The sequence below is a fragment of the Sarcophilus harrisii genome, chromosome 3 (assembly GCF_902635505.1).
Source record: "Sarcophilus harrisii chromosome 3, mSarHar1.11, whole genome shotgun sequence".
NCBI classification, from domain to species: Eukaryota; Metazoa; Chordata; class Mammalia; order Dasyuromorphia; family Dasyuridae; genus Sarcophilus; species Sarcophilus harrisii.
This window is the reverse complement of record NC_045428.1, coordinates 573,406,198-573,427,390: the sequence shown is the minus strand read 5'-3', so window position 1 is coordinate 573,427,390 and position 21,193 is coordinate 573,406,198. Positions and strand designations below refer to the sequence as shown.

Genomic DNA, 21,193 nt, shown 5'->3' with positions numbered 1-21,193 from the left:
GGACACCTTCTAAACTGAGGGACCTTACTTCTGGTGTTATCTCTTTTATCATTTTAATACTTTCCATGAAATTTTCTTAGACAAGAAACTGGAGTGGTTTGCATTTTCTTCCACTGTGGATTACTTGTTTTTTTTTTTTTTTTTTTTTTTTTAATTTAATAGCCTTTTATTTACGGGATATATACATGGGTAACTTTACAGCATTAACAATTGCCAAACCTCTTGTTCCAATTTTTCACCTCTTACCCCCCCCACCCCCTCCCCTAGATGGCAGGATGACCAGTAGATGTTAAATATATTAAAATATAAATTAGATACACAATAAGTATACATGACCAAAACGTTATTTTGCTGTACAAAAAGAATCAGACTCTGAAATATTGTACAATTAGCTTGTGAAGGAAATCAAAAATGCAGGTGTGCATAAATATAGGGATTGGGAATTCAATGTAATGGTTTTTAGTCATCTCCCAGAGTTCTTTTTCTGGGCATAGCTAGTTCAGTTCATTACTGCTCCATTAGAAATGATTTGGTTGATCTCGTTGCTGAGGATGGCCTGATCCATCAGAACTGGTCATCATCTAGTATTTTTGTTGAAGTATATAATGATCTCCTGGTCCTGCTCATTTCACTCAGCATCAGTTCGTGTAAGTCTCTCCAGGCCTTTCTGAAATCATCCTGTTGGTCATTTCTTACAGAACAGTAATATTCCATAATTTTCATATACCACAATTTATTCAGCCATTCTCCAACTGATGGACATCGATTCAGTTTTGTGGATTACTTGTTGTCAGAACTTCTGACCTGGCCATCTTAGATAACACTGCCTGGCATATTTTGTAGTTCCATTGATCTACACAAAAGCCCGTCTGCCATGTCAGGGAATGATCCAGGAGGGGAAATTGTGGATATTCGTCTACTTATTTTTGGTTGCTTTATATCCACTTTCCAAATTAGTAGCCATTCTTAAGTTTTAGGTAAGACAAAGCTAGACTGTGCTAGGTAGATCACACCTTCTTGTTCCCCTCTCTCTGTTCCCAGTCATTGAAATTTGTGTGGCCATTTTTAGGTAGAGAAGACTCGTCATTTCCTGCTGCTCCGTGAGAAGCTTGGTGATAGCATCCCCAAATCCCTGAGTGATTCACTGTCTCCCAGCCTCAGCAGTGGGACCTTGAGCACCTCCACCAGCATCTCTTCTCAAATCTCCACCACCACGTTGGAGAGTGCAGTCACCCCAAGTGAGAGCAGTGGCTATGATTCAGCTGACATTGAGAGTTTGGTGGATCGGGAGAAAGAGCTGGCAACCAAGGTACCAGTCAGTCTCATAAACTGACAATGTGAGGGACTAGGAAAGAGTGTTTTCTTGTGGGGGAGGGGGAGTGGGGAGGAATATGCTTTTTACTTATTTTATTATAATAATATAATAATATATTGTATATTATTAACTAATACTTCCTCCAAGACCTCCTCATCATTTAACCTTGTGAGTCAGTGTGCTCAGTTTTATTCAAAATAGGGGATCCTAAGAATTCTGCAACTGTAACTGCATTATTTCATATAATGTAATTGTTCAAGTTCCCTGTGGAGCTCTTTCCTTCTTGCTACATTGTTCCCCCATTCATTAAATAACTTCTGCATTCAGTGTACTCTGTGAGACACTGAGAAAAACAAAGAAAAGTATCAATGGAGTTTGTGGTGCAGCACATAGACCAATGTGAGCGCCTGTGTAACAGCTCAAAGGCAGACTAGGCTGAGCATGAGGAAAGTAAAGGGAAAAAGGGTTTCTGATCAGCACAAGGTAGCCCCAATGAAGGCTTCATGAATGACTGCTAAATGTCTGAATTGGGCTATGGAGGAGGAAGTGGGGGGAAGTAGGGAAGTGGACCTATGCCAAAATGATCAAGGCATTCCAAGAGGGTGAACACTTTTAGATGCCTAATCCTGGCTAAAGTGAAGAATTGTATGAAATAAAGTTAGTAAATGTGCAGTTGATATTCTGAGGCTTTAATAATTATACTTTTCCTTTTTCTTGTTATGTGTCTGGGGATCTTCTGAGTTTTGTTTTGTTTCTCTTCTCCAGTGCCTGCAACTTCTCACCCACACTTTCAACCGAGAATTTAACCAGGTGCACAATAGCATCAGTGACTGTAAGGTGAGCAAATTGCTTAACCCCTAGTCATCATTGTAATATAGTAATGACTCTTTTTCTCCAACTCATCTTACTTTTCCATCTCCCAAGTTATCTGTTTAATTCTTTTCCTTAAGTTAAGCATACTAATATTTGCTGAGGTCAGTCAAGAAATCAGCTCCTTGTATTTGTTCCTACATATTTAGACCAGGAGCTTGGATTCCTAAACCCCCAATAAAGACATCATTGAGGGATTTGGGAAAAGGTGTTCCATATCTCCTTAGTGGAGAAAAGTGTTTGTCAGCCTTCACCAGAGGAAGGTGAAAAGCCTTATTCATTTCAATGAACACTTAATAAGTACCTCATATAGAAGAGTGTTAGGCAGGAGAACTGCAAAGATAAAAATGAAACAGTCTCTGTCTTCAAACAGGTTATGTTCCATTGGGAAGAGATAAGCTTAAATGAAAGATAAGAACATGCTCACAGATAAGTAAATGCACAGTATTTTCAGGGGGAAGACAAAACAACTGAGGTCATCCTGAAAAGTCCCTAGTAGAACAGAGGGGAGTCTTAACTTGAGGAATCTATGACCTTATTTTAAAATGTATTTCAATATAATTGATTTCCTTTGTAATCTTATGTATTTTATTTTGTGTGTTTTTAAGCTATAATTCTAAGTAAAATTTTGGAGGCTTCCCCAGACATTACCAAAGGGATGCAGGACACAAAAAAGGTTAAAAAGCCCTGATGTAAGAGATGTTTCGGAGTCAAGCCTTGAAGGAAAATAAGAGCTTTTAAACCTCATTGTGCAATCGCTATATGAAAAACACCAGCTTTGGACTCCTTAGAAGTGTGAATGTATTTCCTGAGTCACAAGATCTAGTGGAACTGGAGAGGCCCTTAGAAGTCACTGAATCCAACCCTCTTAGCTTATTATTCTTTTGTTCTTTTGAGTACCAGAAAAGAGTATAAGTCTTTTTGAGTTGTTTTTCTTTATGTTGTCCTTATATAAACTGTTGGCCTGGTTCTGCTTACTTTACTCTGAATGAATTAGTATCTCAAATTTTCTGAAATTGTCTCTTGGATCATATCTTATGGTACAGTCATGTTCCATTATATTCATGCTCTCAGTCTATTCGGCCATTAAGGGGCTTACTGCTTTTGTTTCCCTCCTCCCTTTCCATATTTCAGCATTTCAATCTGAGTGTTGTCCTATAAGCATCTGAAACTCAACATGTCCAAACAAAACTTATTATCTTTACTCTAAAATCTCCCCTCTTCCCAAGCTTTCTTATTTCTGTACAAGGAACCACCATTCTTCCAAGACCTCACATTTATAACTTTGGCATTATTCTTGACTTGTCATTCTCTTTCATTCCACATATTTAATCATTTGATGGTTCTTGTCACCACTTCTCTGACTTCTGAGCCCTTCTTTCTACTCCCATAGTCACCACTTTAATTCAGGCCCTCATCTTGCCTGGATTACAGTAACACATTCCTAATTGAACTCCCTGCCTCAAGTCTGTTCCCACAGTCTGCTACCAAAGTGATTTTTCTTAAGCACAGATCTGATCCCTGCTAGAAATAAAATCTCCTCTGCTTGGCTTGTTAAATCTTTCACCATCTAGCTCCAACCCATTTTTCCTGTCATCCCCTTTCATACTCAACAGTTCAGCCAAACTGGACTTTTCTTTCTTCCATCTCCCATTTTCTATGCCTTTGCATTATCCCCTTGATAACTTCCTTCTTTCCTCTAATAATATTCCTCGATATACAACTAGGGGCCCTTTTCCCCTGAATACTGAGTATTTAAATTCCATTTATATTTATTCTTTCTCCTTTTTCCTGTCTTTCTTTTCTGTCTCTGGTCTCTCTGTCTTTGTGTGTGTGTGTGTGTGTGTGTGTGTGTGTGTGTGTGTGTGTGTGTGTGTGCCTTTGTGCCTTTCTCTCCTCCTTTACCTGCTCTTTATCAAGAATATGGTGCATTTGATGGAATGATTTAATTCTTTTTTAAAAAATAACTTGCCCCTAGCTGTACCAGATCTAAAACTATATTATAAAGCAGCAGTCAGCAAAACCATTTGGTACTAAGAAATAGACATGCTGATCAGTGAAATAGGTAGGTTCACAGAATAAAATAGTCAATGACTATAGCAATCTAGTATTTGATAAACCTAAAGACCACCCCAGCTTTTGGGATAAGAATTTACTATTTGACAAAAACTGCTTGGAAAATTGGAAACTAGTATGGCAGAAAGTAGACATAGACCCACACCTAACACCATATACCAAGATAAGGTCGAAATGGGTTCATGATCTAAACATAAAGAATGATATTATAAACAAATTAGATTAGAGAGGAGAAAGAATAGTCCACTTTGGCTGAACTTGCCACAAATCTTGCCTCTCAGATTTGTGGAGGAGGAAGGAATTTGTAACCAAATGTAGAAGGCTGAAACTCCAAAAAGGTATGCTTGAATTAGAGCACTTAGGGCTAATTACTTATTCAATGTGAGATAATGACTCTATTAGCATATATTTGGATAAATGGCTCTTCTCAGCATTGGTGCTTGCTGAATGTTTGATGTTAAAATAATCATAGGCAAGGACTGGAGGGTGGAGGGAGAGGCCAGAGTCACTTGGTGGCAGGAGGAGGAGGAGATAAGCTGGTGACTCTGGACTCCACAGTCCAGGAGAGATCTTTGGCAAGCCTCATGGCAGTTTGCCTGCCTTCTTCACTTTTCCCTCTAAAGACCAAGGACTTTAATTCTTCCTGACTCTGTCTGACCTCCAGGCCCTTCAGGGAGCTAGCCTGTACTCTACAACCAAAGAAGAACTAGAGACCATTATTGAAAACAAAATAGACAATTTTGATTATATTAAGTTAAAAAGTTTTTGTATAAACAAAACTAATGCAGACAAGATTAAAAGGGAAGCAATAAATTGGGAAAACACTTTTATATCCAAAGCATCTAATAAAGGCCTCATTTCTAAAATATATAGAGAATTGACTCAGATAGGTAAATTCACTCCAATTGGTAAATGATCAAAGGATATTAACAGACAATTTCAGATGAAGAAATTGAAACATATATGTTGTCCCATGAAAAGGTGCTCCAAATCATTATTGATAAGAGAAATGCAAATTAAGACAACTCTGAGATACCTCTACACACCTGTCAGATTGGCTAAGATGACAGGAAAAAATAATGATGAATGTTGGAGGAGATGTGGGAAAACTGGAACACTGATACATTGGTGGTGGAACTGTGAATAGATCCAACCATTCTAGAGAGCAATCTGGAACTATGCTCAAAAAGTTATCAAACTGTGCATACCCTTTGAACCAGCAGTGTTACTACTGGGCTTATATCCCAAAGAAATACTAAAGAAGGGAAAGGGACCTGTATGTGCAAAAATGTTTGTGGCAGCCCTGTTTGTAATGGCTAGAAACTGGAAACTGAGTGGATGCCCATCAATTGGAAATGACTGAATAAATTGTGATATATGAATGTTATGGAACACTATTGTTCTGTAAGAAATGACCAGCAGGATGAATACAGAGAGGCTTGAAGAGACTTACATGAACTGAAGTGAAATGAGCAGAACCAGGAGATCATTATACACAGCAACAAGAAGACTATATGATGATCAATTCTGATGGACGTGGCTCTCTTCAACAGTGAAAGGACTCAAACTAGTTCCACTTGTTCAGTGCTGAAGAGAGCTGAATATACCCAGAGAGAGAACCAGGGGAACTAGCATTTCCACTCTCTCTGTTGTTATTTGCTTGCATTTTGTTTTCTTTCTCAGTTTTTCTTTTCCTTCTTTCTTGATCTGATTTTTCTTGTGCAACAAGATAACTGTATAAATATGTATACGTATATTGAATTTAACATGTATTTCAATATATTTAACATATATTGGACTACCTGCCAGCTAAGGGAGGGAGTGGGAGAGGAAAATTTGGAACAAAAGATTTTGCAAAGATCATTGTTGGAAAAAGTATCCATGCATATGCTTTGTAAATAAATAAATTTTTAAAAATGACTTGCTAATGCATAAGGCTTATAAAGGCAAAAGTCCTTCACAATCTGGCATTTCATGTTTTTTGTAAATGGCAACTTTAAACTCCTCCCTAACGTTTCTGATATTTTACCATAATCTAATGTATCCTGTTTTATTTGTGCCTACAGTTGTCTGATATATCTCCAATTGGGCGAGATCCTTCAGTGTCCAGTTTCAGCAGTGCTACCCTTACCCCTTCATCTACCTGTCCCTCTCTGGTAGATTCAAGGTGCAGTTCAGTTGACCAGAAGTAAGTACCCTCTCCACATGGAAAAGATAATGTGGATGACACAAGGCAACACCCAGTTTAAGCTGCTGAATTGATTCTGTTTTCTTGTTTTGGTTGCCTCCAAAGTACCCTTCTTTATCTTTACCTTTTTTTATATAACTTTCCCTTTAAAAAAATGTAATCTGTTGTGGTTAAAAAAAAAAAAAAAAAAAACTTTGTACATTAGAAAAAGAATATCTTTGTTCTAAAATAAATTTTGTATTCTATATAGAAAGAAATACATATATAGGATAATCCTGTAAAATGAAATGGGCAGCTAGGTGATGCAATGGACATAGTGCTGGATCTGGAGTCAGAAAGACCTGAATTCAAATCTGGGCTCAGATACTTTCTAGCAGTGTGATCATGGGCAAGTCACTTCACCTTTTTTGCCTCAATTTCCTCATCTGTAAAATGAACTGGAGAAAGAAATGGCAAACTGCCTTTGAAACTGCCATGAAAAGTTGGACATGATTGAAATAACCAAGCAACCACAACATAATACTATCATAGGAACACATTTGTCCTAAGACATTCATTGTCCTAAGACAAATCAAAAAAATTAAAATCCCCACCCACAGTAAACAAAATGTTATATTCTTCCAGACAGATTCATTTTGGTTGATGTTTTAAAAGACTATTAGGGATGTGAAGAGAATGGCTAAGAAAAGGAAGCATCCCTTTCAACATAGCTATTTGGGTTCTCCATCTAATTTAAGTTGTTGGTTTCTCTCGTGATATTAGTGTATCTGGGAGATTTCTTTTTTCTTACTCAGATTTTCTTATGAAAATATATCTGGTAAATGTGAAAATATGTTTAGAAGAATTGCACATGTTTAACCTTATATTGAATTACTTACTGTCTAGGGAAGAAGGATGAAAGAAGGGAGGGAGAAAAATTTGGCACACAAGGTTTTTCAAAAGCAAATGTTGAAAATAGTCTTTGCATGTGTTTTGAAAATAAAAAAGCTATTATTTTAAAAAATTAAAAGAAAAGAAGTTAGGAATAACTTTAATTTTACTTCTCATACTTTTAATCCCTATTTTATAGGACCCCAGAAGCTAACTCTCGGGCCTCAAGTCCCTGCCCAGAGTTTGAACAGTTCCAGTTGGTCCCAACAGTGGAGACTCCCTACTTGGCTCGAGCTGGAAAAAATGAATTCCTCAACCTGGTTCCAGATATTGAAGAAATTAGACCTGGGTAAGAAGGATTTGTTTTTGGCGCAGGGTTGCTAGCTATGAGGTTGCTATTGCTTTGAAAGCTCTCCAGCTGGGGTCACTTAAGCCAAATATATTTGGTGCTTTGAGAGCAGGAGGGCTTACTTCATGTGAGCTGCTTTAGGAGGGATTCCTTGCCTAAATTTAATTCACTAAAAATGAACTAATATGTGCAGAATTATGGTAGAAATTTGTTATGTAAAAAGAAAAGAGAACACATTTTCTTAAACAGCAGAAAAGACAGGTATGCAGATGTCTCTGCTCTAAAAACAAGTCTGTCAGGGACAGAGGAACTATCTGAACCATATAGACTTGGGGGAAAAAAGGGAGAACCTGAAAAAGGGGAGACTTTGTCTGGGGTTGAAGTGTTCCTTATAGAGCCATCTAGAAACAAAGTCTGAGATGAAAGGGGGGGGGGCCAAAGAGTCAGCCAGCTTAGCTGGTACCCCAGAGTACCAGGTGAAAAAGGACTATGAAATGAGAATAAACTAAGAAGATTGTAACTGTTGGAATAGGAAAGTGGAAAAGCATGGAATGGGCAAGAGAGGACATTATTAGAGCAGTCTGTCAGGAACATCATGTGGAGAACAAAATTAAGAATGGTTTGAAACATATTTAACATATATTGGACTATCTGCCAGCTAGAGGAGGGGTTGGGGGGAAGGTAGAGAAAATTTGGAACAAAAGGTTTTGCAAGGGTTAATGTTGGAAAAATTACCCATGCATATGTTTTGTAAATAAATAAATAAAGTGGTTTGGAAGGGGAGAGATGTAGCAAGTGGAAATATTAGGGTGATTATAATGAGAGGGACAAGATGGAAAACTGATTATTTGTTTTTTTGGTTTTTTTTTGTTTTTTTTTTTAATTTAATAGCCTTTTATTTACAGGATATATACATGGGTAACTTTACAGCATTAACAATTGTCAAACCTCTTGTTCCAATTTTTCACCTCTTACCCCCCCCCACCCCCTCCCCTAAATGGCAGGATGACCAGTAGATGTTAAATATATTAAAATATAACTTAGATACACAATAAGTATACATGACCAAAACATTATTTTGCTGTACAAAAAGAATCAGACTCTGAATTATTGTACAATTAGCTTGTGAAGGAAATCAAAAATGCATGTGTGCATAAATATAGGGATTGGGAATTCAATGTAATGGTTTTTAGTCATCTCCCAGAGTTCTTTTTCTGGGTATAGCTAGTTCAGTTCATTACTGCTCCATTAGAAATGATTTGGTTATCTCGTTGCTGAGGATGGCCTGATCCATCAGAACTGGTCATCATCTAGTATTGTTGTTGAAGTATATAATGATCTCCTGGTCCTGCTCATTTCACTCAGCATCAGTTCGTGTAAGTCTCCAGGCCTTTCTGAAATCATCCTGTTGGTCATTTCTTACAGAACAGTAATATTCCATAATTTTCATATACCACAATTTATTCAGCCATTCTCCAACTGATGGACATCCATTCAGTTTCCAGTTTCTAGTCACTACAAAAAGGGCTGCCACAAACATTCGTGCACATACAGGTCCCTTTCCCTTCTTTATAATCTCTTTGGGATATAATCCCAGTAGTAACACTGCTGGATTAAAGGGTATGCACAGTTTGATAACTTTTTGAGCATAGTTCCAAACTACTCTCCAAAATGGTTGGATTCGTTCACAACTCCACCAACAATGAATCAATGTCCCAGTTTTCCCACATCCCCTCCAACAATCATCATTATTTTTTCCTGTCATCTTAGCCAATCTGACAGGTGTGTAGTGGTATCTTAGAGTTGTCTTAATTTGCATTTCTCTGATTAATAATGACTTGGAGCATCTTTTCATATGACTAGAAATAGTTTCAATTTCTTCATCTGAGAATTGTCTGTTCATATCCTTTGACCATTTTTCAATTGGAGAATGGCTTGATTTTTTATAAATTAGAGTTAATTCTCTATATAGAAAACTGATTATTTGTGATGAGAAAAAGGAATGACAAAAAAAATGACTTCAAAGTTTCAAGATTATTGGTACCAGAAATAGGGACAAAAAAATTTTAGGTGAAGATGTGTTCTGTTAAGAACTTTTTGAGGGGCAGCTAGATGATGCAGTGGATAGAACTTTAGTCCTGGAGTCAGTATGATCTGAGTTAGTCCCTTGACACATATTAACTGGGTGACTCTGGACAAGTCACTTATCCAGATTGCCTCATTAAAAAACCCGAAAACTTTTTGGGAATAAAGTGCTGGTCTAGCATGCAGGTGAAAATATACAGAGTGAGTAGTCAGAAATTTTAGGATTGGAGCTTTAGGAGAAAGTTAGGGATAAAGATTTAGATTTGAGTCACCTTCAGAGAGAGAAAAGTTAAAGCCACAGGAGTAGATATGAATGTCTAAATGACCCATTTACCTGTTTTTACTTGTTCTGGATGCATGGATGGATGGATGAATGAATGAATGAAAAACCATTTAGTGCATACTATAGACAAAACACTTCTAATCTCTGGAGGTATAATTAGAAATTTTTGGTAGTTGTTGCTCTCAAGGAACTTTCTAATTGGGGAAGAAAAAGCAGAGTTAATTTTAGCTCTTAGTCAAATAAGCTCGCTCTCTCTCTCTCTCTCTCTCTCTCTCTCTCTATATATATATATATATATATGTAACCTTGGCTATTGATCTTTCTTTTGTTGTCCTCCAGCTCAGTGGTCTCTAAAAAGGGCTACCTCCATTTTAAGGAGCCATATTCCAGCAATTGGGCTAAACATTTTGTAGTCGTGCGACGTCCATATGCATTCATTTACAACAGTGACAAAGATCCAGTGGAGCGAGGGATTATTAATTTATCTACAGCCCAGGTGGAATACAGTGAGGACCAGCAGGCCATGGTAAAGGTCAGTACTGACATGTCTGGTTTCTACTGCAGCACATGAATGAAGTGGTGACCTTTATAGCCTAGGAAGTTGTTCTTTCTGAATGTTCTGTCTCTGAAGCTGATTCTATGAAGCTGATTGTTAATGTGAATCAAGACAGCAGCCAGGGAGACATTTAGTCATTAAAAATGTTATGGGAAAGAGCATTTTCTCCAAAGAGAAGGTCCCTGTAAATACAAGTACTCCAAACATTCCTGTTGGTGAATGACATGTTGACTGCAGCAAACTCTGGAACAAGACATATTTTTCTAAGTGAAATCTATAATTAGTGAAATTTTTGCCTGTTATTCAGTCCGTTGTGCAATATGGATGAACAATCTATAGCACTCATCCATCAGTTTAGACGACTTGGACAGACTTTGCAAACAAGCAGTTAACTGGACCTAGAACAGAATAGGAAAAGAACAGAGGCTGGATTACCTTTGAAAAATTGCCACAGTGATCCCAAACATTCTTCCTAAAGAGACCTTTTATTATCAGTAGTGTTTGGTGATATTAGATGGCTCCACGTCATGGAGTAGTTATAGTCTGAAAAATTGGGATTAAGGATTTCCTAAAGAGCCCTGGAGAAGTATGTGATGGGTATAAACAGTCTACAATATGTCACAAGCCAGAAATTAGGCTGGGTAAAGTGTTGTAAAAGATATAATTAAAGAAATGGATGATCTCAAAAGAATGAATAATCTCATGGTGAGAACAAGACAAAAACTGAGGGACAGCTAGCATATTCCACAAGTATGCCATCTTTTGTCAGGAGAATTAGAGGAAGCACCTCATTTCCCAACCAACATATTAAATGAGCCGTCTCACTTAACTGGTGCTGAACATGTGCTTCTGACAAGATTTCCAGTCCTATTCCAGTACTATTTCTGTGCCATTCTGTTGCCTCTTGGTGAAAGTATTTAGCAAAAATATAAAATACTGGAATATTATTAGTCTTCTTATTAACTCTTACCATCTGTGTATCTTACCATTCCTCCTAGACATCCAATACCTTTGCTGTATTCACAAAGCACCGTGGTGTCCTTTTGCAAGCTATCAATGATAAAGACATGAATGACTGGTTATATGCCTTTAACCCACTCCTTGCTGGCACGATACGGTAAGAAATGGCACATTCCTTTCTTTCCTTTCTGATATTTACTTTTGAGCCCCATAAAAGCAATAGATTTGTAAGTGAGGAATAGTTATTATAACTATGAAAAGGAGAAAAAGCATTTCATATTTGAGCCTTGGAAATAGTCTGAGGCTACCAGTACTCCCAGGGAGACATATCCTGTCATATCCTACTCTTATATGTACAGCTCAAATCATACTGGCTCCTTCTCTCTGTCTTTCATTGTCTCCATTTCCTGTTCCTGTTCTTTACACTTCTTCAGGTATGAGATGGAAGCCAAGTTTTAGAATTTTTTAAGTTCTACTCTTCCATCATTTGGGTAATAGCTACAAATCTGGGAGTTAAAAACTGTTCAGCTCTGTAAGAAGCTATTCTGCTAATGTTGCAGGAGGAAGTTGTGATAGTCTGGGTTTTCTGTCCAAGAGGCCCATTTCCCTGGCACTAATCCCTGGGAGAAGAGACTCCAGGTGTGAGTCATAGAGGAGGGGCAGGAAGGGGAGAAAAGTATAATCCAATTTACTTACGGTTTTTACCTATCTCTTATAGGTCAAAACTCTCTCGCAGACGCACAGGTCCACTGAAGTACTAAGCAGATGCTGCCGAACCCCCCTCGCCTTCAGACAGGGGAGAAAAGGGTCGTCACACATCCTCTCTGTGCTTCTTGACGGTTTTCCTTGTACGTGCTCTTGTGACTTTACTGCTTCTTCCCCACCTTGCAGTTTTTCTAGCCCTTTTGTTCCCCCACTCTTCTTGCTCTGTCTTCTTTTCATTTCTCCTATGCTGAGAATACTACTAGTAGCATGTGGTCAAACAAAAGGAAAAATGGGGAAAAGAGGGGATCCAATGAATCTCTAAATTATTTTTGTTGGGGTAGAGGGTGTTCGTTTTGGATTATCGGTTAGCTCTTCTGACCACCTTTGGTGTCTGTACTGCTCTCTTGGGATATTTTTGTCTGTCTCTGAAAACTGCTTGTGACTTTTCTTCCCCATTCCCAATTTGTGGTGAGGTTGTTAACAGTTTTCCCCAGTGACCTCCAACCTATGGAAAGAGGAAGGGATCCAGCCCCTTTATGACTTGGATAAGGGGCCTTCCAATGCCAGAAACCACAGTTAGATCACTTTCTGTTTCTTTATTTTTCTTCCTTTTTTGGCTCTGGTTTCTCCTTAAATTTCTTTCCAGACAAAGCAGCTATAATGAAAAATTGGACACCACTCATTCTGAGAACTAGTTGGAGCTCACCTGGAATGAGATTCTGTAATAGTTTATTTGATGGTTAGGGGTGTTGAGGAGAAAATTATTTTCATAGGCTCTTCTGTTGGCATCAGGTAAGGATTGTAACATAGGCTCCAAACCACATGGGATGAGAATCGATAGATGAGTTTTCACCAACTCGTTCCTCTCTCCAGGTCCCACACAGCTGGAAAGACACAATACCTGTGGGCCATGGGACTGCTGATTAGGAACCGGAAAGTATCTCCTTAGGACCAGTCATGTCCTGGGGCTGCCCTTAGGAATCCATGCATTGCACTAGGAGAATTTGCCAGAAGGGGGGAAGGTTTCATTTGTGATAAACGATAATTATAATATTGTTGTTAACTGATAAGATCATGATTGACCCAAGAAAACTATCATCACCAAGAGTGGTAATCAAGCAGCCCTGCCTTTGACCAGATTGGCCTTCATCCAAGAGGAGGAATTACATTTCCTCTGTACCCCTGTGGACTTCTAGCTTTATTTTGCAGGTCCCAGAGTTGAGATAGCCGAAACAAAATCTCCTCTGGGGTGTGTGTGTGTATGTGTGTGTGTGTGTGGGCATACAAAGGAAGAGAAGAGAGTGTATATGCCTGAACTCATGAGTTTGGTGTCATGTTTTTCCTTCACTTGGAGAGAAACCATTTCTTCTTCTGTGTTCTCTCCTCTCTTCTGCTCTATGCCTTTCTTCTCCAGAGGGTTAGCAGGTCCTGCTTAGAACAGAAAAGTTCCCCACTGAAAAAGGAGAAGGCTGCTACTGGGCAAGGGCATCCTCCCCTCTAGGTAACCACTTCTGCTTCAGAGGGACAGTCCCTGGAGAGGACCACGGCTTTGTTCAGATGTTATCCCTATGTGCTGTTTTTTTCATTGGCCATTGAGTGTTATGGAAATGACAGAAAAAACAAAGGTCTCCAGGTTCCCGCCATTAATTGATTGGATGGCTGGAGAGGTTTATGCCATTCTCTGCTTTCTTCCAAAGTAGCCCCTCACTTCCACCATAGCCTTGCTGAAAGTCCCTGCCCCGAGATTTTGGCCTGGAGGTGGATGGCATCCCCAGCAGGGCACAGCACAAGCCAGAGAAGTCAGCGAGAGCATTGGTCACCAGCTGAGCGGGCTGTTCATCACCCAGTTAGGTCTCGTCCCTTCAGCACCAGGTTCCCTGGCATCATTCCCACAGCTGCCCCTCAGTTATGGTGATGAGCATCATAAGAAGAACAGGAAGGCAGAGATTGTAACATGTTGGGCCCTGGAAAGAGCTGAAATCTCTTATTGGGGGTTCTTTCCACTCTCCTTCTCTCCCCTCCCCTCCCTTCCCCTCATTGGTTCTCTTAGCTGTTTGTGGAATTTTTACTGCACTCAGATGTTTCTTTATTATCTCTGTAATGGACACAACATGGTACAAACCAGGCTCTGCTCATGCCGTGGATGGCTTCCTGGGTCGAAGTTCATCTGGCTTACTGATGAATGAAGAACAAAGTGGAGACTCACTTAGGCCTTATGCAATAAGGCTGAGGCTCTTGTGATGCCCAACTCAAGAGGGCACGTCTGTCACAGATGTGGGTGAAAGGCCGAGAGGCAGTGAAATCATGTGGCACACTCAAGTAACTTGAGTTTAGTTTAATTTGGTTTTGTTTTTGGTTTATTTCTTAAGTAGGAAAAAACTAGATGGGAAAGTCTTTGCTTTGGATAAGTCATGAGAAAACACATTTAACTGAATTAGAGGAATGACACCATCCTGTGTCGGGGACTAGAACAGATGCATGGCTTCTTCTTATCCCTATTAAAAGTTACTTTGGGCCCTCCTACCTTTTCTTTAAGGGACCCATTTTGTGTCTTGAGGCTCAAACTTGAGGAACTTTGCTCATACCACCTAGGTCCCCAGGAAACACGATTGTATGATGCTTTGAGTAGACAAATCCAACTGTACTCACACAGTGGGAAATGTAGAGTGATTTTAAGTTATTTACTTTTCACAAGGCGATACTAATTAGCCTTTGAGCCTCTAAAAAGCACCCTGAGAATTAAAGGGGAATGTGTGATGGTTAAAAATCAAGCACTCTTCCCTCTCTTTTCATTTGCTCACACCTCCTTTCCCTTTAGAAAGCAACAGTTGTGTTAAAAAAAAAAAAATTCGACCTGATTTTGTGCAGCCTACTTGAGAGTCAGCCAGCTCTCAGGGCAGGGACCATGTCAGGGGCCAGCCAACCCACTGACTATGGCCACCAGCATAGAGTAGGCCACTAGGCCAGAAATCTCAGGAGTAACCTGGAATTCTTAGTTGTTTTTTAAATTATTTCATTATATCAAAAATGATTGTATCCTAGCCAAGAAACAACTACCCTTAACATTTGTGGTTTTTCTGCAGCTACATGAAAGTTATGGACTACTTAACACTTTTTTCCCCTATTCTATGATAAAAGGAAAGGAAATAAAATCATTGCAAAAGGTCTTTTTCAGGCCCCTCTCTCCCCTCCCCTCCCAAAATAGTGACTTTCCTGGCACATATTTCAAAGCAAAGACTTTGCTGCCTGCTGCTTATTATCTAATTTACAGGGATATTTAATTTTGTTTTATAATGTATTGTATATTTACACATCTGTAATTAATTGCACGTTAGCTGGGGAAAAAAAAAAAAAGATTATCCAGAGGTTAACACTGTTTGGTGTTCTGTGTTTGACTCCTACTGCCTGCCCATCACTCTGTTTCTATTGTATAGCACCAGTTCTTCCGTTCTTGTGGGCCTTTGTCTTTCCTTTTAGTTTTGTTCTCTTTTTAAAGGCCAGTTGTTAACCTGCTTCTTAAAAAGAGACTAATGCTGCTGTTCTCGGAAGGTTTGCTGAATGAATGTATTTGAAATAGGACTCTAACTTGTGTGCATTGCATCTCTCCACTGTGGATACTAATTAATTACTCAATATTCCAAACCATTACTGTATGTAGTGGGAATGTATTAACTTTGTGCTTCCTTGTTAAATGGAAACATCAGCTGTTCAGTAGAAAGAGAGTTTTGTTGTTCAAAAGGCCATTTGTGAAATTTTGGTCCAGGCCCTGTAAGAAATTTAGGAAAACTGTCAATTACTTAAGAAAAAGAAAACTTCCGTACCTGATATTAAGTCTCTCTCCAAAACCTACAGCCAAACAGCTGTGCTCAGATGGAAAGCTAGAGTACTGTTGGTGTTTCACCACATCTTTGCTGCTGTCTCGTTTTCTCATGTCTGGCATTAATTGACCTACACGATTCCATCAACACTCATGTGTTTTGTGTATTTTAGATGTTGTTGCTAAAAATGCTGTTACCCTTATACCCACCTCCCATTGCCATCCTCTCATCCAGCAACAAAAACCATAAAGCATAAGTGGCCTTCTTGAACCAATACTTTGCAAACTGATCTCTCCCCAGTGAAGGAATCAAGCACATTAGCAATGATGTACATTATTAATTTCAGATTTTCATTTCATGTTTTATTTTGTAAATATATCTGATGTTTGGAGCTTCAGTATACAAAATGTAAATATAGTTCATGTATTTGTACTAATTCTGATTCATTTGCTGTATAGCCTTAGATGTGCAATGCAGACATTCAATAACTGTGTATGGTAACCTTGCACCATGGAACTGTTAGTGAACGAGGTAAAATAATAAAGGTACAACCAGTGCATTCGGGCTCCCTGTGTGACTGTTCTTTGATTCTCATGCTAAGGCATCGATTAGCACAGATTTTCTTGTCTGGATTTCCAAGGTCATCCTTTGCAGTCACTATGCATTCCTTTATAGCTTTTTTTGTTTAGAAGATCAAATGTGCCCCGTCTGTAAATTATAACTCAGAAACTGGACATTTGCCATGGTTTTGCCTGAATGTTCTGCTTATTACTCCTTTTCATTCTCCAAAGACCTTTATTGTTTTGGGAATGGCCCTCCTGCAACTCAATTAATAGAACATCCAATATGTTCAGGACACTGGCCTGGGGGCTTAAAGAACTTTGGAGTTGGCAGGACAAAAGCATTAATAGAAAGTAATAGTTGGCACAGTAGATGGAACTCCAGGCCTCATATCTGGCCTCAAAACACTTCCTAGTGTGACTCTGGGCAAGTATGTATGCCTCAGTTTCTTCATCTGTAAAAATGAGCTAGAGAAGGGAAGTATGTCTGCTAAGAAAACCCCAAATGGGATCACAAAGAGTCAGATATGACTGAAAAACAATTTGACAAAAAAATTATTGCTGCCTGTCAGTCACTGCTCTCAAGGAGTTTATGGGTACTTTGAGGACTAAATCAGGATATGTATCACTGTTCCTGTTTTAGGCTAGACATAGTTACTTTTGAACTCTTGGTTTTTAATATCTCTAAATTATGCTTTATGAATTTAATAGAACAAAGCAATGTCTGGCCATCCTGTAAAGATGATGAACAGACGTGAACCTGTTTCTGTATTTAGCCACTCCACAAATTCCCATGGTGTTTCCAAGTATTGGGTTAGACAGCAGGACTGTGGGATCACAAGATTTAGAACTGAAAGGAGACTTTGAGGTCAGCTAATCTAATCCCCTTACCAATGAGCATGACCAAACTGCCCATCTCCCAGCAGACCCTTCTGCTCCCTGCCTTGTTTCTAATTTACAAAGTGCTTTTGGATGTTACCTAGCAGCAAGAAGTTCTAGCATCTAAACTTGGAAGGACCCTAAAAGCTATTATTGACTATGAAGTGACTTCTTATTTTCAAATGGGTAGTCCAAGTAGCCAGTAGCTCAAACAATGGTCCTTTGCCTTTCAATTCAGCTCTTTCCATGAAGTTAATTACTCTAGTACTACTCTCAGTATTTTGGGGGGGCAGATGAACATATGTTGCCATTTTCCTTAGAAACCTCTTGCCCCTTACTAAATATTTGTTCATCTTTACCCTATGTTATTTTTTCACCCTTTTACTCTGAAGTCATAATAATAGCAATTTAGTGGCACAGGTGGGAGTCCAGTATCTCTTCCCATCCTCCACTGGTACAGTCATATTGTGAGATAATTCCTTATTCAGAGTGCAGTGCATCCGGGAATATGTGTACTGTTGCCACTGTTTGTTACTTATAAATAAGTGTTGTATCAAAATCATGTTTTGAGAGGAATGATGGGTGGGGAAGTAGGGGAGGTTGAGATAGGAAAGGCTTTTTTTTTTTTTTTTTTTTTTTTTTTTTAAATCGACAAGGGGCCCAAGATCAGGCACCTGGACTGGGCTGCTTTCTCTCATTTGGAGTAACCATGAAACCATTTTACACGTATGTGTGCTGTTGCCAGTGTCCCTGATCGGCAGCATTTTGAATAAAAATTCATATGTGGTTCTATTAAAAAAAAAAAAAATCAGCCACTTGCAGTGTAATTAAACTATTTCCTGCCTATTCAATGAACAGGTTAGGCTGTGCTGGTGTGGATCATTTTGTATGGTCACATTGACTCAGCACAATTGATCCCTTTCTAAAGTTCAGACTAGAGCAATCAATCTGCTTCCAGAAATACAGTCCTTTCACATGACCCTTGTAGGCAAAGCTATGGAACAAGGAAGTTGTTCAAATGGAAGCCTAGATGACTTCACATTGCCACCAGTTTCTTCAAGTGAGTTTGTTGTGTGAGGAACTTACCCAATATGCCACTTTTTGCTCCTGGTTCTCCAAAAGTGGTGTTTAGATCTTCAGCCAGAAGTCATCGTGTTTTAAAGTAAATATGTTCCTGGTTCTCAGGTGCAAACTTTGACTTTCACTAGAGAAATAAGTCCTTACAATCCTGTGTGATTCAGACAATTAAAAGTTCTGCTCAGACCCTCAAGTCAACATGGCATAGTGCCATCTTTGTAGAGGCTGTCAAATCAGGAGGAGCATCTGTCTCGTTCAGAATAGTCATGAAAAAGGAATTGCTAAGGGGCAAATGCAGCGAGATCAAAAGGGGTCTCTTCTGAAGAAGTCCCTAGGCTTGAGAGAGTGGGCCAGGGCCAGCCTGGCACAAGGGAGGTTCTAGTGAGATGCCCTTATATCTTAAAAACAGAGCTGGCTCGGAAACCTGCTACTGATAGAAATACTGAGGGACAGTATTGGCTTCTTAGGTAAAATTGTACCCTAAGTAAAGTACTTCCATACCTTAAGTCCCTTCTGATTCCCAGACATAATTGTGTGGTGAGCAACCATTGTGTGCTTATTACAGACCAAAGAACCTTGGTTAACCCTGAATGGATGAAGGACCCTACTGAGATAGGGATCAACAAAATGGTCAGGTTGCCATAGAACCCAGAAGGGAGAGCTCCATCTTAGTGCAAACCCCCAGCCTCTGCAGTCTCATCTTAACATGATGAGGTAGATCTCCAATGACCACAGGGTCACAGTTCTAGAGGTGTTCTAGTCCAACTCCTCATTTAACAGATGGGGATGGGCAGATGACTTGTGAAGACCGGGTCACAGAGCTACTAGATGTCTGAGGCAGATCTCAACCCCCAAACTAGCACTCATAAAGCTCTCAGCACGGTGCTAGCATGTCATAGGAGCTTAATGTTTGTTATCTTCCCTCCTCTTTATCCACTGAGCCACCTAAATGTTTCTAAGGTTTCTTTGATCTTGTGGTCACATAAAATGCTACTACTATCTTGTTTTTATAACGATGATAATAATAATAGTTAACATTTATATAGGGCTTGCTATGTACCAGGCACTATGCAAAGCACCTTACAATTATTGTCTCACTTGATCTTCACAACAAGAGGGAGGTGCTATTATTTATCTCCCCATTTTACAGATGAGGAAACTGAGACAGTTTAGGTGACTTTTCCAAGATCATCCTATTAGTTCCTACTATATGTGAGGTACTATTAAGCACTAGAGATGCAAACAAGAAAGATAAACTTTGCCCTCAGTGTTGCAATTTATCATATCTAATGGAGGGAGCAAAGGAAGAAGGAAAACGTGGGGAATGAGACTAATATAGCCTTATACCCAATGATACTAGGTCTCATTCCCAAAGAGATCAAAGGGGAAAAAAGGATGCATATGTACAAAGATATTTGTAGGAGTGGGCAAAGTACTGAAAACTGAGGGAATGGCCATCTACTGGAGAATGGCTAAGCAAGTTATGATGTATGAATGTGATAGAAAGCTGTTGTGCTACAAATGATGGAGACAGTTTCAGAGAAACTTGGGAAAAACTGATGTAAAGTGAGCAGAATCAAGATGACAATTTATACAATAAATGATAATATCTTTAAAAGACTTAGACATTCTAGTCAACATAAATGACCAATCACAGTCTCAAAAGACTCATAATAAAACATAGCATATCTGCTGAGAGAGACCTGAACTCAGTGCAGATTGAGGCATACATACACATATGTATCGTATATGTAAATATCCATGTACATGTATGTGGGATTTATTTTTACAGAGATGGGGTAGGCCTACAGGAGAGAGACAGACACACAGAGAGAGACAAAGACAGAATGTATGTATGTGTAAGCCTGCCTATTGCAAGAATTTGTTTTCCTTGACTACACTTGTTTATAACAAGTTCTGTTTTTCTTGCTTTCCCAATAGGTGGTAGAGGGGAAATTGAAGAAATAGAATTCAGGGCTGAAAGTAAAATTAAATTTAAGACACCCTGTCCCAGAAATTCCCAAGTGGCACTTTTATATTTTGTATCTCTGTTGCAAGCAAATAAAAATAATAATAGGATCTCTAGGATGCCTTAAGAATTGCAAAGCACTTTACCTCTGTTACCTCATTTCTTATCTTCTAAAAAAGTGTTTCCCAATTCTATTTAGACATTGGTATGTTGAAAAGAGATCTTTGGCAAATTGCCATGACTTGAATTTCTTTCTTCCTCTTTAGCAGTTTTTGGCCAAGGGGATGGGGGATAGAAAGGGGGCAGAAAGTAATAACAATATTTGCTGCCATCACTAATTTTAGTATTGGATCAAACCAGCTCCAGGGTAACCAGAGTATCAAGATTGACTTGTAACCATAGAAAACCCTTAAGAAAGACTGCTGCTCATTAGATGGCTGAAGTTGCTTTAATTTTACAATTGTGTGTGTGTGTAATGCTAGATATGGTTTCTGTCCTTGCTTTCTGCATATCCTTTCTTAGTCCTTAGTCCTTTAGAGATGAGCTGGACTGCCTTTACAAACTATTTAGCTGTAATCACAAGAACCTTGCAAAAGCTACTGAGAATTATAGGCCTATACAACTCAAAGGAAC

The 21,193-nt window shown here is 39.0% G+C and overlaps 1 protein-coding gene across 10 annotated transcripts in view; it reads left to right on the top strand.

The window, feature by feature from the left end:
* Positions 1-16,639, top strand: part of KIF1B (kinesin family member 1B) — a 193,135-nt gene extending 176,496 nt beyond the window's left edge. For 9 of the 10 annotated variants that reach the window (XM_031962888.1, XM_031962885.1, XM_031962881.1 and 6 more), the window contains 7 exons: positions 1,070-1,309; positions 2,081-2,152; positions 6,328-6,449; positions 7,519-7,668; positions 10,376-10,568; positions 11,591-11,709; positions 12,271-16,639. In XM_031962888.1, the coding sequence (XP_031818748.1) occupies positions 1,070-1,309; positions 2,081-2,152; positions 6,328-6,449; positions 7,519-7,668; positions 10,376-10,568; positions 11,591-11,709; positions 12,271-12,313 (939 nt within the window). In that variant the 3' untranslated portion in view covers positions 12,314-16,639. The remainder of the gene's footprint in view (positions 1-1,069; positions 1,310-2,080; positions 2,153-6,327; positions 6,450-7,518; positions 7,669-10,375; positions 10,569-11,590; positions 11,710-12,270) is intronic. The other variant, XM_031962880.1, reaches the window with a different exon arrangement.
* Positions 16,640-21,193: the final 4,554 nt, after the last annotated feature.